This window comes from Paramisgurnus dabryanus, chromosome 12 (genome assembly GCF_030506205.2).
Source record: "Paramisgurnus dabryanus chromosome 12, PD_genome_1.1, whole genome shotgun sequence".
Classification (NCBI taxonomy): domain Eukaryota; kingdom Metazoa; phylum Chordata; class Actinopteri; order Cypriniformes; family Cobitidae; genus Paramisgurnus; species Paramisgurnus dabryanus.
The window spans coordinates 1,902,737-1,920,543 of record NC_133348.1 but is presented as its reverse complement, the minus strand read 5'-3'; the positions used below and the strand labels follow the sequence as shown (position 1 = coordinate 1,920,543).

The 17,807-nt window shown below is 36.7% G+C and overlaps 1 protein-coding gene across 1 annotated transcript in view; it reads right to left on the bottom strand.

The window, feature by feature from the left end:
* Positions 1–17,807, bottom strand: part of ncoa1 (nuclear receptor coactivator 1) — a 62,570-nt gene that overhangs the window by 16,914 nt on the left and 27,849 nt on the right. Inside the window, exons 3-4 of the mRNA XM_065256121.2 lie at positions 14,100–14,205; positions 9,691–9,857 (exon numbers count right to left, since the gene is read on the bottom strand). Of these exons, the coding sequence (XP_065112193.2) occupies positions 9,691–9,857; positions 14,100–14,197 (265 nt within the window). The 5' untranslated portion in view covers positions 14,198–14,205. The remainder of the gene's footprint in view (positions 1–9,690; positions 9,858–14,099; positions 14,206–17,807) is intronic.

The window sequence follows — 17,807 nt, the reverse complement described above, 5'->3', positions numbered from 1 at the left end:
AAAATACACGACAACTAGCTTCGCCATGTTTGCTCCCATAGAGGTAAATAACATGATGGCATTTTTTTTATATAAAAGTGTCTATATTCAACTGAAGAAAGAAAGCATTCTGGAAAGTTATGAGTTTAAATAAATCATGAGAAAATGTTTATATTTAGAAGAACTACTACTTTTTCACAAAGACAATCAACAGCATTCTCAACAAACTAAGCTAATGGCTGTCTACTTTCCTGACCTTTGTCATCCGAGGTGCTCTGACTTCCTTTCTCAGGTTTCAAACTGAATCGGATTTGAATTTTTTTAAGTGCATTTGTGAAGGGACTGGAATGTTAATGAAGTGCACTGCTTTATGAGAGTATGCCTAAAATGTGAAAAATGTCTTTGATGTACCTTTTAGTAAAGTGAAAGGGACGTTTGGTCTTATGTCCTTGTTCAATCAACTAACAGTCAGACACAAATAGCAATCAACCGTTCCCATATCCAAACACAAATAGTTTATCAATATAATTCAGAATGCTTTTCAATCGGGTTTCCTGAACACTTCCTGCATTTTCCATTGGCTGGATGATAAGTCCGTCCTGCTCAATTTCCTCAATTCGGGTCAATAATGTTATGTAAGGACACTCAAACAAACAATGCTTTGTTATCACAATAATGTTTACGTATTTACTCATGGACTGTTTATCTATAGTTGTCTCTACATGATAGGTAAAGATAAAAGGAAGCATGTTAACACGGACGACATGACAAACGTCACCTTTAAGTTAGAGCTCATGCAATCTAATCTCAAATATTCTTGAGGATCATAATCTTCAACAGTGTCATAAGTGACTCATCAGGTCACAGTCCAGGTAAACACATTTCAAAAACCTGTGCACATCCGTCACGTTCATCTTAACAGGAAAGAGTGCATCTTTATCTGACAACATTCCCCCTCCTGAGCCCGGGATAGTATAGGACCGGTGGCAAGTTGCTTTTTCTTTCTTGTATGGAGAGAGGGGACGCGGAGGCCTACGAGAGGCCCTCTCTTACACAAGGTCAGGGGGCAGGACAGACCAACTATTGGCTGCTCTCTCACACGCCCCTGCGGCCCCCCTTCCCTTGGGCCTGAGAGCTCTGAACGAAAAACACGAGGGTCTGTGCATTGGGTGACAAACCTAAGAACGAAAACAAGCGAAAGAGTGATATGACCCTAAATATTGACAAAAATGTTGATAAAAACATTTGCCAAACTAACTTACAGCACAGTAAACAATGCTGTATTTATGTGAATTGAATCATTAGTAACAATTTACAATAAGGTTGTATTTGTTTACATTAGTAAATGGAATAGCTAACATGACCTAACAATGAGCAATATAGTTTTTTAGAATTTATTCATCTTTTTTAATGTTAGTTAATCCCAGTACAATTGTTAGTTTATTGTTCACTGTTCATTAATTAACGTAACAGTTACAATTAAACAATATATTCGTAAATGCTAAAATTAACATGAACTAAGCATTTAATTAAATAAATGCTGTAGGAGTAGTGGTTATTGTTAGCTAATTAATAACTTTTTTTAACCAATTCAACTTTATTGTGAAAGGTTACTGATTAATTTTTGTCACGAGAGTCCATTTCAGACAGATTTTAGTAAAAATGTACATGTTGGTCAAAATGACGGTTTATTACTATGTTAAATTTACATTTCCCATTACATTATGCATTTGTCAGATGCTTATCCAAAGCGACTAAAAAAAGCACTCAAGGCATAGGCGCCAATCCCGTGAGCACCCACGGAAAAACACCAGATATTAATCAATCAATTTATTTTAATCAAAAACACTTTTGAAATTGGGGAGCCTCTTTAATTGGTGGATCTCACGAGTTGTAATATCTACTTATCACATTTTGCATATAAAAATAGTGCTGCTGCGTTCCTGTATCGTTTGCCTTTAATAAGCAACCTACACATTGTGTGATGATGTGCCGAGCACCCACCGGCAGAAAAAGAAATCGGTGCCTATACTACTAAGCTATACAATTTTTGTCAGCATGTGTGTTCTCTGGATTCGAACCCATGACCTTTTGTGCTGCTAACGCAATGCTCTACCCCTGAGCTATATGAGCACAATTTTATGTATTGTTATGTATAAATAAAACATTCACATAGGAAAACACTCTCTAACACAAGTACAGATTGTTTTTGAAATACTTGAAGAGTTTGGTTTCAAAACGCGATAAACGGCATTTAAAAAAAAATAGTTGCCACCAAAATCAGTATTGTAACAGGTTAGTATTAAAAAAATTAATTCCTAATTTTACACAAAATCTCATATCCGCCGTGTTTTGTGTCATCTTTTCTCCCCTTTTTCCCAAAACGCAATAAACGCCAGTCTATTCTCTGCAGAATGCAATATATCTGCTCGACAAATAACAGCATACCTTTCCACGAATTATAAACAATAGGGGTGTAACGATATTACAAACCGAACGATCGCGATACACCACCCACGATACGAATCGCGAACCTCCCGTGTCGTGTCGCGGTACTCTCACGCCTCCTGCTGCCCATTGTTGAGGTTAATGTCACTTATCTCTGACTAACTAATCTATTTATTAAAAAATATATTTGCATATATTTGATTAAAGTGTATTAGTAACGACTAATAAAAGCTTTTTAAATGCTGTTCTAAATAGTAAATTCCAAAGTTACTGTTTTCCAAGTGCATGTCATGTCACATGACTTGGGAGTGAGCGCAGGTCACAGGACGGCTGCTCCGCCTGAGATTGCGGATCCCCCGGACCATGGGCGTCGGAAGCAAATGAAAAGTGGGTGGGTCCCACTATACATACCCCCCCCCCCCCCCCGAAAAATACATTTACTGCAATAGATGACATTTTCATGTTTCCTTTTAATTAGCCTGAACATTTGCGTTTATTAAATTAAAGACAGTAGCCTATTACGGTCGAAATTCTGTTAATAGCCCTTTAAATATTTAGCAAATAATGACAGATGTCATGTTTCATTTATCTTTCTCTGTGTCATTTTTTTTCTCTACTCTGCTGACAGTAGGCTACAATGTTTATTTTTTATTTTGAGGAAATAAAAGGTAAGAAAAACAAATGAAGGTAAACTGATACAACTTTTGTATACCTTTTTTATTTGTTATACCCAATTTCTCTTTCTCTCTCTTAGAGAAATTTAAATGTGAGATTCTGGAAATGAGATCACTTTATTTTATGGTATCCGTCGGGAAACAATGCTGTCATAAGAGTTTGAGCATGTGTACTTCTAAAACACAATCGATTAAACAGAGGTATGACTTTATGAATTATCTGCAAATGTACCTCGCAAATAATAACAATACGTGAGGACGTTCATGTCGCAAATTAAAAGTAATTGCAGGCTTCTGTAAAAAAAAACTTGAAATTTATCCAGCGATCGTGGGACCATAATCAAAATAAACTATTTTACAGCAGTAATAATATTTTAACGATTAGCCTACACTTTTAACGTTTGAAAGGAACCACATTTAGTGCTGTGTTAATTATCATTAAAAGCAAAACAGGAGTCTCTGTGCCTCCGCGACAGACGCAATTCTTCTGGCATCTCTCCTCATCATCTCCTCTTTTTTTCTTCTGTGTCTTGAACTTGGGGCTCGAGTCCGACCTAAGGCTCGAGCTGCCTTTAAGAACACCAAGCTAAGTTCGTTTACCGTTAATTATTAAGACTAAATGGGCAGGCAAACTCGTAAAACAATGAAAGTAATATAATCCGCTATAATATGGTTTTACACGTCTATAGAAAATATACTATAAATAAAGCAGTTATTAATTTTCCTAATGCATGGTTGTTTGACATTTACTTCTGTTTAAAACATTTGGCAAAGGAGGTTTTTCAGCACTTTGTTCGAACAGCAACTCAGCGTCCACTCACCCCCGCGAATTATGTTTAAAAGCTGAAACGGGTCCGCGGTGTAAAAAAAGCAAAGGTTAGGGATCCCTGCTCTAGTGGAATGGATTTGGACTAACAGCGCTTTGATAAGTGAACAGACAAATGCACTAAATTACAGAAAAAGTGGGTGGGTCCATTATCATTGGTCTTAAAAAGTGGGTGGGTCCTGTCCCACCCACGTATAATGGTTCCGACGCCCATGCCCCGGACACATTTAAGTCTCTTGTGTGGGAGCATTTTGGGTTTGCAGTGGAGTACAGGAATGGAATTTGTGTCGTAGACAAATCACACACAATCTGTCGTAACTTGCGTTCGCGCGTGTTTGTGCTTGCGTGTCAGATCGGGTTAACCGAAGTGAAATAGAAGAGCGCAAGATCATTCTTCAGAACAAAAGTAAAAATGTAACAAGACGTCGTCTGTCTGAGGTAAAAACAGAGGGTTTACACGTTTGTTGCCATTTTAATCGCAACGGAGATTTGATTTGTTTATTTTTGCCTGTTCAGCACAAGTTCGCGTGTTTAATCGCCTCCGCTGTCACTGTGAGAAAAAAATCATTAATTCATCTGTTTCATGATGTTAAACATGTAAAGTGATGCATGGTCTCTGTTCATCTGTTCTCTTCTTCACAAATAATTAAACACATTTTAACTTGAATGCTCGTTTTGTAAGTCCATGATTAAAAATGAACATGTAAACAAAAAAAGTATTATCATTAAAGCATGAAATGACGAATAATAAGTGATAGTGATGGCAGAATTTTTAAAAGTGAAAGTCTAACGCGACCTCTGGTGTGTGTGTGTGTGTGTGTGTGTGTGCGCCTGCGTGCGTGTGTGTGTGATGATTACCTTGATGAGTTTACTGATAATAAACCCACATTATACTCAGATTTACAGATTCATAGTACATTTATTTCATGCATTAGTTGACTTCAACAGTAACATTTTCAGCATTTTAGCTAAGGAATGATATTCATCACCTGATAAACAGCTAATTACAGTCCTGCATTACTAAAGTTAAAGTTTGATTTTAAGTGAATAAAGAAAACATCAAGTTATTTTTGTTGTTGTTATTAAGTTAAGTTAATCTATTGTTCCTTAGCATTGCTGGTAAAACTACAGGAGCCCTACACCCACAGCAAACCGAACCGAATCGGACCGAACCGTGGCTCCGAAACCGTAAACCGATCCGAACCGTGCAATTGGTGTATCGTTACACCCCTAATAAACAACAATGGTTGAATACATCTAGTTTTCCTTATCTACTTTGTACTTCGTGACCAACAAACAAACAAAAACAAAATAATACGTTTGATGGTATTGATAAACCTGTGGTGGTTTTCTGTGGCAGAGAAGAAACGCAAGCCACTTGGGCGACGGAAAAATGCCGGCTGTTGCTTGTTCTCACACAAAATCAAACTCTGTCAAGCTAACATTATTTTTTATTACTTTCCATTAGTTTACATGAAGTCAACAAAAATCGAGCAGGATCAAAACATTTTACAGCTGATCGATGTCAAAAAAGTTCAGCGACGACGTCTTAAGGATGACAGCAGCAATGACAGTGTTCTTAATATGATAAAGTAAGTGTTTTGATTAATGCCATTAATGTTTATTTTTTTAATCAGTGTTTACCACTAGTCAACTAAATAAATATAACATGGCAAAGATGAATGCACATTTATATATTGATTCAATAGTTAAATAGCATTTTGAAAAAAAAAACTTGTGGAAAAAATTATCAGTTTATATAATAAATCTTTGAAAATCAAATTATGGATTTGAATTTTTTATGTTATTATAACCTAAAGATGCTATGTAAAGGTTTGTAACAGAAAATAGTGGTTTTATCTTGTCACTTTCTTGGTATAGAAAACACCGAAATTTGTCAAAATGGATTTATTGAGTTTTTGAAAAACTCTCACTTGTTATTTTGCTTCAATTTAACTTTTTGTAACATATTCGACATTAAAAAGCAAGGAAACATCAATATATATATTTCGCCTTATCACCCAAAACATGCAATTTATATTCCCATAATTTTTTAGTTTTTCCCAAAGTTAACATTATTTCAACCTGTGCAATTTAACTTAACCTATTTCGAACAGCTTAGTCAAACTAGCTAATAATAATCACTCATTTCCCCCCACCAGCACATGCAGTTGTGCCAGATATAGCGCCGAGGTTCCAGTGACTATCTGTCAAGTGCCTTTTTTAAGGATTATGGTAAATATATTACAGTCCCACAAAGAAATCAGAGACAGTGTGTGCTAGCCAGTGCCTGCCCTCCTAACACAAAGACCCCAGAGCTATCTAACACTAACAAACTAATTTCTAGATCTTAAGATAAACCGTCCCTAGTGGTTTGTTTTCCACAAGCGATATCGACTATCCAGGGGTCTCTTATTTTGCCATGCCAAAAAACTATTCTTCAGGGCTGCAAATCACAAAATAACATGTTTACCAATGTAAGAATGAAGAATGGCCCGGTAGATGTTCTGAATTACTTCCAAAGGTTAGATAAAGGATGAAATGTGAAGGTGGTTGACAGGCTTTGTTTCCAGTTCAGTTCATTTGCAAGTTCCCAAATTTCTCTTATTAGAAGAAAGAATGATGATTAATGCAATCATGATTTATTTTCATAGATGTGGAGAAAGAAAGATGAAAAAAAATGGAAAAGCCCTGAAGCAAATGTAAATATTGGCAGGGTTTTTGCATTGCTACGCCAATTAAATTAATACTATATTTGGCGTTGTTTTAAGGTCAACATTAAATAGCTAACAAATAAAACTATCAATGATAAGAAAATAAGCCTGGGTCACAAGGACTTTACTCAACTTAAGTTCTCACTGGTCGTTCTTGGAAAATATTTAACCATCAAGTGGACTTGCAATTAAAAAGACTAGACCTTTAGTCAGAGAACTAAGCCTTTTTTTGGTACACCGGTGTAAAACAGCAGAAGCAAGTACACATCTTAACAACATAATAAATATATTTTTTATTGCTTGGAAAGCAATTTAACTAAAAGTCCATAATTTTATACCTAAAACTCATCTTTGAGCATCCTAATACAGCATATGCTTCCTGTGACAGAAATTTTTTTATGCTTTAAAACAGCTTGAATGTAACTCAGTACCCCTTGCCTCATTTAGTATATGCTGATCTATGAATATGCGAATTAGTCCCCACCTCCACACTTTCGCACCACCTTGGACCATAGATTTATATTTACATAGATGCTACATGCATCATCTACTAGGGGTGGGAGATATGGCCCCAAAATTATATCATGATATTTGTAGAATATTTACGATAATTATATTTATGACGGTATTCAAAATATGAAAAATAACACAAAATTACCTTTTTTATCATGTAAGAAATTATACTGGTTTTATCAAGGACAGTATAAAATGGCACACCCTTGTCATCTACAAAGTATCAATGTTTCAAACTATGTATTTATGTATCTATGTTAATCAACCATGATGATGTGATTTGTTAAATGTTTGTGACGTAGGAAATCGAGTCGATTTCAAACCACGGTTTAATAGTGTCTTTGGAAACTTCCATTTTATGTAGAAAATACTTAGCAATGGTGTTAAATGATAAATTTACACATGGTTTGTCTTAAAGCATTTTAAAAAACTCAGTGTTTCCTCCAGGATTTTTTCCAGCTGTGGCAGCAGGGGGGTCCATGGTGGTTAAATGTATACATAATATTTTTTTAATGTAGAATATACTGTAAACTAACATGTATTTTATCATTTTCATGCTCTCATTTCCTTTTCCTTATATTTATAGCCTATTGCTTTTCTATGTTTCTTCTAAAATTTATTTTCTTATTTTCTTTCATTGTAGTTTTAATGTTGTGTGCAAGTTGGTGCTCATGTTTAGCATTACAGTTCCCTGTTGAGTCATGCACCGATCCTGTTTGATAAACCCACATCCGCAGTGATTAATAAAACACCCGACCTGTTATACGACATCAGCATCAATTTTATTCAATACCCGGACCGTTTGACATAAAGGCCGCACCACAAATTATGCAGTAATAAGTAGAAACCTTTAAAGGTCTTTAGACAGAAGAATGTCCAAAAAACTCACATAACATGTTAAATAAAAAGTTTAATGTTTCTTCTATGTATACGCGCTGGTGAACAGCATACATGTGATGAGTGTACTTCCTAAAAAGAACATGATGCGAATTTCTGCTGCGTCCGTTTTGGAGCGCGTCACAAAAAAGAACAGAAACTCAAATAGGCTAGGCTACTTTTTAATTTGTTTTGTCAATTTGCTAATCATTTAAGTGAAACAAATTTCGTGTAGGCTTATTTATTTTATTCTTTTTCTCCAAACAAAGACATAATCATCATGTTCTGTTGATTTAAGCTATTTGCTCATGAAATTAAACTCCTTGGGAAAATTATGATATTTAAGGAGATTTATTTATAAATGAGTGAACAACGCGAATTAAAGAGAGAATTTATTTCTCTATTTAAGACATGGCGAACATTTTAGTAGTTAATAAAACATTTTGCAAGCTAGAATGGATACAGCAAACTTTTTTTTAAAGTTTAGGATTAGGATGAAAAAAGCGGTCCTGGCTAGAAAAGATACAACCGCAGCATAAATCCCATGAAATGTTGTGTTTAGGGTTAATTTTGGATGAAGGATTAGGATAAAGCAGTGCTCATCCGGCGAGATTTTGTTTGCTGTATCCCTTCTAGCCACAACCGCAGGCGTGGCGGGAATGTTTTTAGGCGTGGCGGCCCGCCACGGCTGAATGCATATAGCGGAAACACTGACAACACACAGACATATAAACAACAATAAAAACCTTTTGCCTTACCTGTTGCCTAACTATTGTCAATTTATTTGTTTATTTTTTTCTATGACTATGATTTATGGTACTGCCAAATGCAGTGTCACATTCCAAATATTTAATTATTTATGGATGTAATAATTTTAACATTGTCTCATAAGCCACCAAACATGCACTGCCAAAATGCTCTATACTTGGCTGCCAACTACAAGTCTGCCTTAAACATAACACAGACATTTAACTTTGAGATAACAACTAACATCATGTAAAAACAATCATTTATGGCCCCTGGGCCAGGAAAACAACACATGACTGTTCGTACATCCAAAATGATACACAAATTATTTAATTATTATGTAATTACAGTTACGCACCAGTGTGTATATCCATGTTCTTTACACACCATCAGTTTTTTTGTCGCACAGCTAAATTTCTTTAAGATTTTCTTGCCAATTCTTTATAAAATGCACTGCACATAATGTGTTCTTATCATTTTATGGCTTTTCTTAAAAGCACTGACCAGTTACTGATTAAAAACAAACCAGGCAAATAAGCACGTTTCTTGGGAATATCCATGTAAAAGCTGTACGCCAGCAGTTTAGCTATTAAAAAGAGTGACGACAGAAAGACCCAGTTCTCACCACTGTGATTTACAACCAAACTGAAACCTTTTGTGTGCATTTTTTATTTATTTACACTCTTGTTGCCCTCAATAATGCTTAAAGCTGATAAGCCAATCAGATCAGCGATGTCAACAAACAGACCAAGCAAATCAGGGACATCAACAAAGAAACCAGCCAACTATCATACAAGTTCCAAATATAGCAAAATCATTGTAGACTATTGAACTCCAGAGTATCTCTAGTGTCAATTTCTTGACTGTACTGTTAAATGCAAGGAAATACTTGTGTGCATTACTGGGTACTCACCTCGCTCGCGCCGTTTAATCTGCTGGATCTGGTCCACGGTGCTTTTTAGGATGTGGCATTTGTCCGGCTTTACGTTCAGGCTGGCAATGTCGCTCATGTTGGCCGACAGCAGCTCGGCCAGTTCATCGATGTAGCGGCATTCCAGCTCCCGGCGTCGCTTCTCCACACTACCACACGTGTACACAAATATAAATGTTTAACATTATTACTGACATCTCAAACTACAGTGAACAGTAATCTTTTAGGATATAACTTTGCTGGCTTACTTGAAAAGATAAAAAGCACTGTGCTTTAAAACAGTGGTTTTCAAACTGAGATTGTGCCGGGGGGGCGCCAGTTTTATGACATTTTATAAAATACATTAATTTATTATACATTCTGTATAATAAAACCTACGAAAAATAAGGCTGCTAACCAACAGCAATACATTTTATAATTTAATACGTTTTGTTTAATTTAAATTTTAAGTTATGGAATGTTTTATGTAATACATTTTCTTTGGGGGGCTATGAAGAGATGCACCATACATTGGGGGGGGGGGCATGCTGAAAAAGTTTGAGAACTTCTGCTTTTAAAAATACATGAAAATAATAAAACATTTAAATACTCTCTAAAATGCTGTGTTATTTTCAACCCAGCATTAGGTCAAAAAAGGACAAACCCAACGCATAAATTATGCTAGGTTGTTTCAATGTAAAATTCTGGGTTATTTTAACCCATTGCTGGGTCAAACACAAACATTTTACTGGTTAATTAACCCAACAGCTGTGTTTCTCCCCATTTTGACCCAATGGAGGGTTGAAAATAACTAGAGGTCAACCTTTTTTCAACCTGGATTTTACCGATACCGATAACTACAGTACAGGCCAAAAGTTTGGACACACTCACGTGTTCTTTATTTATATCTTTTTCCACATAAAAGAATAATAATAAGCTTGTCCAAACTATGTCATAACCACTGATCTATATAAATGACTGGATTGCGCATAGAACGCTTGACGTAACTGCGTGAGGTGAAGCCAGCGCAGAGTTTGAGCCGCCATCTTGGTATACCCAACCGGCAGAGAGCGTCATTGACTTCCATTCAAAATCATGATCAAAATTTACCCCCTTTACAGCGTATAAGTTACACAAGGTTAATTTTTAGGATATATGTACGTTAATTATTTGTAAATTCTGGTGTTATTTGCAATGTTTATGTTTTAATCTGGCAGGATAATGGATTTATAAAAAACCGTTAAGGTGAGTGTGTCTGTTGCATTTGTTAATGACACGGGTATAAATAAAGTTTTTTTTGACATTCAGCTACACTGTGACGGTCAGCGTTATTTCTCTAAATAAGTTTAGGTAACTTGTAAGTTTACAACATAATTACAAAACTAGCAAATTATTGCATGCACATACGGTACAAAGTATGATTATTTATTTAGATTTCAGAATGAGCACGTTTATTGTCATTAATACTAAATATGCTGCGGTCTGTCTGCTGATCTGATACTGTAATAAAGATGAATGTATAATAACTGATTAAAACACAAAATGTACAACTTTTAGTAAATACCTATTTACATTCTTTGGACGTTTGTGTTGTAATAATGTACAGGGTAATTTCACATATAAAAATGAAGACGAGTAAAGTGAGGTTTTATCATTAAAATCTGATAACGTCCATTGATTTAATAGAACGTTTGGGTATACCAACATGGCGGCGCGGTGGCTTCACAAGTGTGACGTCATGCGCAATCCAGTCATTTATATAGATCAGTGGTCATAACACAAATGCAACTGTGGGAATTATGTTGGTGACTGAAAGCATCCAAAATAAATAAAAATTCTGTTATATTTTATCATATGAAGTGCAGTCACTCTTTGCCTAGAAATTGCAAAACCATACTCGTGTCATTTTATCAAGAAGCTTCTTGAAGTTTTACTTTACACTGAATTTTAAAGAATAATTTAGAAAGAATTTAATCTGGGCTCTTATTGACAGATTTTTCTTTAATATTCAGTGCAAGTCATCCATTTAAAAAATAATATTTTAAAATAAAAAAAAATTTTTTCTAATAACAAAAATTAATCTGTTTGGCACAGGTATATTTTTTTCTACAAACGTAATTTCATGCATTTAACCATACACCTTCAGATTAAAAGATTTTTAATATCATTGTTAACATTTTAGTCAAGTGTGTCCAAATTTTGGCCTGTACTGTAGGTTGGTCCGAACTTGCCGATAATAACAGATTAATTGACCGACAGTTTTAAAATGGATACTGGATAAAAAAACAAACATAACACAAACATAAGTGAAACAGTGCTGAAATGTATTACAAAAGTAATAAAACAACAGTATTGAACCATGAAAATGTGCTAGATTAAATAAATGTATAAATAAAAAAATATATGAATTATATTATTAAGTAATAAGGGAAAATAACAAAAGATGTATTGCAGTGATCATAAATCAGATTTTGATTTGTTGGATATGTTAACGTGGCCAACAGCTGCATGTGTGTCGCTTTTTCTAGTTATTAACTTAAAATATGGATAAAATATGGATAAAAGTATCCAGCTGGATGCAAATCAATGTTAATAATCATGACATTAGACATTTGAGTTGGATTTATCTGTGTGTATAAATATACATATTGTTTAAAAAAAATGCATTGGTCCATTTTTGCCTTTATTTAATATTATGCAAGGACAGGGAAGTACAGGGTGGAGAGAGAGGTATAGGACCGCTAGCCGGGATTCAAACTCTGCCCGGCACTGCCCACTAGACCATCGGCTCCGACACATTTTCTATTTTTAATGTCTAACAGAATAATACAGAAAAAGGAGCCAATGAGCACATTGGGGTCTGGTTGGGTCGATTGGGTGACTTTGAAGAAGGTAAAAATACAATTTCAGTCCCTGCAAAATCCCTTCTGGTCATTCAATGACCTAAACCTTAAAGAGACTTACGATCAGCTTTACCTTCCTGTCGTGGCACATGAAAACCCAACTGCACCAGAAGGAGAAAATAAACAAGAAAGAACCAAAACTGCTGCTCTATTAGTTATTATATTTTCAAGACAAAGCCTTGATGTGGTAAAGTTTGGCAGGAGGCTGAGTGGGCATTCTGCAAGGACTCTGGATCTAAATAATTCATGATGCTCAGAGAGCGCAGTGATCACAAACAGCCCCTGTAAGCAGCAAAACCCCGTCCTCAGCGGGCTCAGCGTTTCGTCACCTGATAGAGGGAGTTAAAGGAATGCTGGGTGAGAGGAGTCTATAGGTGCACACAAGGACACAATGTGGGTGGCCTGGGACCACACATTTATACACAGATGTATCATTGTATAGCAAATAAGGGCCGAGCCGGGTACGGTCCTTGCATTGCCGTATACTCCAGCGGGCATTTCTCTGAGGCTTATGCTGTGCATGGGTTATCAAGCTGGGCGAAGACACAGAAAGCGAGAAAGGCTAAAAACAAGAGACAAAGACAGATGGTCAGGGGGCTACAGTAAAGCAATGCTAGATATCAATGGAATGCGAAGGCCTCAGATCTGGGCTCATTTATCATCGAGTCGAAAACAAAAGATTGGAGACGTCGAGATGAAGTGCCGTAATTGCAGACGTGGAGCGTGGAAATGTGGAAGAAAGCAATTCAAAAGATTTGAGAAAAATGCAAGGACTCTAAAGCGACCCACTAAGAGCGTTTCATCAGGCAATGTTTATTCTTCAGCATTCCCAGAGCTTTTGGCTAACATATACAGAGCAAATGTACACAGACGCGCGTGCTATGCACATGTGACCGCACGCTGCCATATATGCGTGCATGTGGACTGGGAAAAGCTCTTATCCGATTGAGTTTGCGTTGCTCCCGGGTGAACGAGTGCGTGTACATGCGAGTGACTTGCAAGTGTGCACACGTGTTGCCATGTGTGTGTGTGTGTGTGTGAAGATAGCGGAAAAGTAGGTCAGCCCCTTGCTAAGGTTGCGCGCATGCGCGTCAAGTACGCGGGTCAGGGCGCTGCGTGGGGTTGCTGTAGAAACAGGCAGTTGCATCAGCCCCGCCAAGGCCCTATGGAAGAGTATCACTCATCCAGACAGACCAGTTCTGCTTCAGCCAACCCTGACACAGCCACAAGGAAAATACCTCGCTGGCCTGCTCTGTTACACCAAGACCTCAAAACAGCACAACAGCACAGTCAGAATTCAATTGTGCAGTGCAACTTCAGGACCAACTTCAGAACCATAATAATGGTTATGCTAGTTAGGTGATATACAGTATAGATGAATGCAGCTAGCTTACATACATGCATGTTATAATTGAGAATGTTTTGTCCAATCTTCCTATGTTTGTTGTCAATATTGCATATAAATGACAATTACTGGACAGATTAATGCCAGATTATCTCATACTTCACCTTGGACCAGAGGTATCACATGGTGAGCCCTTCCTCTTCCTTGGTTCTGGGGTGTGGGGGTCAAGGGCATTCTCCCCTGCAGCACTCATTTTGAGCATATGAACACCTGCAAAACAAGTCACAGGTCAATCCAATGCAAGTGAGCCAAATAAAATCATGGTTAAGCACGCCAATAAAAGTTAAGTCATTTAGTGAGGTGTAAACAACAGAGTCAGTAAACTTATGGAAAGGAGCCAATGACACATTATTGTGTCACATAAAACCTGCTTTGATTATATCATTTAGTACGGCAGGCGCCGCTTCTGATGGACAGGTTTTGTACGGCCAGAAAAGATCAAGTCGGGCCAGTTTTAAAATAGACCTTGTTTTACTGTAAATGGCACGATGAGCAACATATCTTTATGTGATGGAGCGTAACAGATAAAAGACTGCATATCAAGCGCAGTGACAGCTCCTTCCTGCTAGCAATACACATAATCGATGGCTCCTTGCAGGGGAATCATAAATCTGCTGTAAAGAGGTTTGCTAATTGAAAGCCTTCTTTTGATTTGTGGTGATCTGAGCTCAGATCCTCTTGGTGTGAACAACTAGAAGGGCAATGGCTAAAATCCTAATATGTGAAAATAATGTGCAACTAGCCGCTATTATGTGACACTGGGAATTGATAACATTTTCCGAATATGCTCATTATAGAAAAAAAGAGAGATCTACTGTAAACTGGTTTGGGTTTTCCCTTCATATCATGAACTTTAGCTTATCTCAAATAAAAAAAATTCGCAGTTACACATATTTTTCTAGTTTCTGTACAGTCATATTGATTTGATAATATTGAAAAAAATATAGATAAAAATATTAATAAAGAAGTGTCAACCATATTTCAATCAATTTTCATATATTCAATGAAAATGACTTTTTATAAATTTATTCTCCCTCATGTTGTTTTAAACCTGTATAAGTTTCTTTTCTGAAAGAAGATATTTTGATAAATGATTGTAGCCATACAGTTGATGGGGCCCATTGACTTCCATTAGTTTTCAATGGGTACCAACAGTGTTGGGTAAGTTACTCAAAAAAAGTAATTCATTACTAGTTACTAATTACATCCTCAATCATCTAATTACATTACTGTACAAATTAATCTCTCCAAAAAGGATTTAATTACTTATTACTAATTACTTTCTAAATCCTATTAAAGCGACACCATGTAATTTTTCAACCTTCATAATAAATTTTCAAGACCCTTGTGATAGTACATCGACTTTAAAAAGGTTGAATGACATGTCTACCATAGCCTGACGGGGTCTGTATCGCTTTTACTTGTACTTTAAAACTTAGGGTTTCGGGTAGTAACCAGAGCACAAAAAAAACTACAAAAATTCGACTGCTTTACAGCATACGTCACTTCCTCCACACAATTTTTTTTTACGTGAATTTTGCTGGAGGCTTCTTCAGGAGTGTAGAGAGCAACTTCTATTATGTGACTCTGTGGCACCGTGTTAATGTCACGGACCTATGACACGGGCGACCTGGGTTTGATTCTCCTTTAAGGCAATTTTTTATATAAACTCACGATCTTGATTCATACATAAATGCGATCTTCTTTATAAATGACGGCAATTATCTTGCATATTAGTTCCCTGTATTCAGATGCTGCATTCAGGTGTTCACGTATTTACCTTTCTTTTACCTGTCTATGGTATTTACATTACAATCCAGGATGCTATTGCAGTCAAACTTCCTCAAACTCACACAGTGTAAAACCAAACCCTATTCATTCACCAATCCCTATTCATTCACCAATCAGATCCGAGCATTTCTCTCTTCCTCATTTGCTGCGTTCCGCTGTCACTCGCGTGACGTATTACAAAGTGGCAGCCCTAAACACATCGGTTTACTTGGATTTGGAGCGACAATTTTCAAACAAAAGAGAGGAAAAATGAGCGCCATTGCGGAAAATCCTGGTGGCGAGGGAGAGAGGGACGATGCAGCAATATTTTTTTTTCACTACAATGTATAAAAAAGCTAAATCAATTAATACTTAAGTTAAAATGTTAGCCATTAAAACCAATTTTCAATTCTGTTTACTTGAGCAAGCGCACAATGTTCCTTACAAGCATCAGGTGTCCTCAGTTGCAATATGTAACCATAGAAACAAGACACAATCAAGCTCTTCACAAGGGAATCATTAAGCATAGACAGCATTTCATGATACTGATGCCTACGTAGCACTGTACAAAACCACTGTGGGCATTCAAAATCAATACATAGTTTACTTACTTACTAACAACCTTTCATAAATGGACTCTTTAGTTTCTCTCCTTGCTGTTAGCAGCTACACAATAATGTTAGGATTAAGAGATGTACGAGTTTAGTAGGGCTGCATCAACAAATCGATGACTTGATAATAATTAATAAGTAAAATAGTGTTCAACAAATCTCATTATCGATTAGTTTTGTCTGTGATGTCACTTGCCCACCACCCCACTGCATCAGTTATGAAGTCAGGTGCATACATTTTATGATCAGTAGCCAGATGATAAACAACTAGGCTACTACACCACTTTATAATTGGGTGGCTTGGACAGTGCGATTTATGACTTAACATCTCATCCATCAGACCCATATCGAGTCCAAATGAGAGATGAACACAGAATAGATGAAACACTTCCTGTTAATTCCTTCAGGTGGAGAGGATCATTTGCTATATCTCATTGTCTATTTTTCCACTCGGGGAGGTCGCCATATAGACCACCCCCCTTGGTTTCCCGGGCGTAGTCTGCTTTGATCTGTAGGCCCCGAACAGGCTGCTATTGTAGGTCTGCTGAAAACCTCCAGTGGCCCTTAATCCCTGGCAGCTCCATTTTCAACAAAATTACCTCAGACAAGCCTATTTAAGTTGAAAAACTCCAGAAATTATGCTGGTACTACAATTTAAGCATGAAACAGCTATTTTAAGTAGAGAGGGTCAGCATGTGAGATTTTCTTGTATTGCAGGCTTTTGTGATGATGACACACTTACATATGACAATCACCGCTTTAAAGATCTAAAAGCTGTGCCTTTACTTTAAGGATTATCATTTATAACATCCTTCAAAAGAAAGTTACTTTTACCCCCTGGAAAAAACCTACCAAAAAGCTCTGCTTTTAAAGTGGAGTAATTATCAAATTATTTAAAGAAATTCTTTAACAACTTTGGAGAATCTAAAGCACTTTTGAGCAACGCTGAGGTTTGCTACCCTTTATTCGAGGCCCCTGAGCCTTCACGTCACTCCTCTGGAGAATGTGAAACATGAACGTGCATGTGAACGTGCAAAATTGTTAAAAAATAAGTCTGGATTGTTAAAAAAAAAAAAAAATCCACCAGAGCGTAATGACTCCGGTTTGTGTGCGACCCTTACTGTAATTATCAACAGCTTGCTCCAATATGCTCAGTGTTTAGCCCAGTTCAAAAACAACCCACAGGTAATGAAGAACCCTATATTCGGACTTGAGACTAACCAGCCGTCCTGCTCGGGTTCCATGAGCCGAAACATCAGCTAAACCAATGCGAAACTTAAACACTAGAGCTTTCAGAGCCTTAGTCAAACTCTTATAAATTGTGTAATCCACAGGTCATGAGAAGCAGAAATTGTGTACCCTTTCACCTTCTGAATATTACAATGGTCTACAGTTCGAAGTGACCAAATTTTAGCATTCTGCAATTCACTT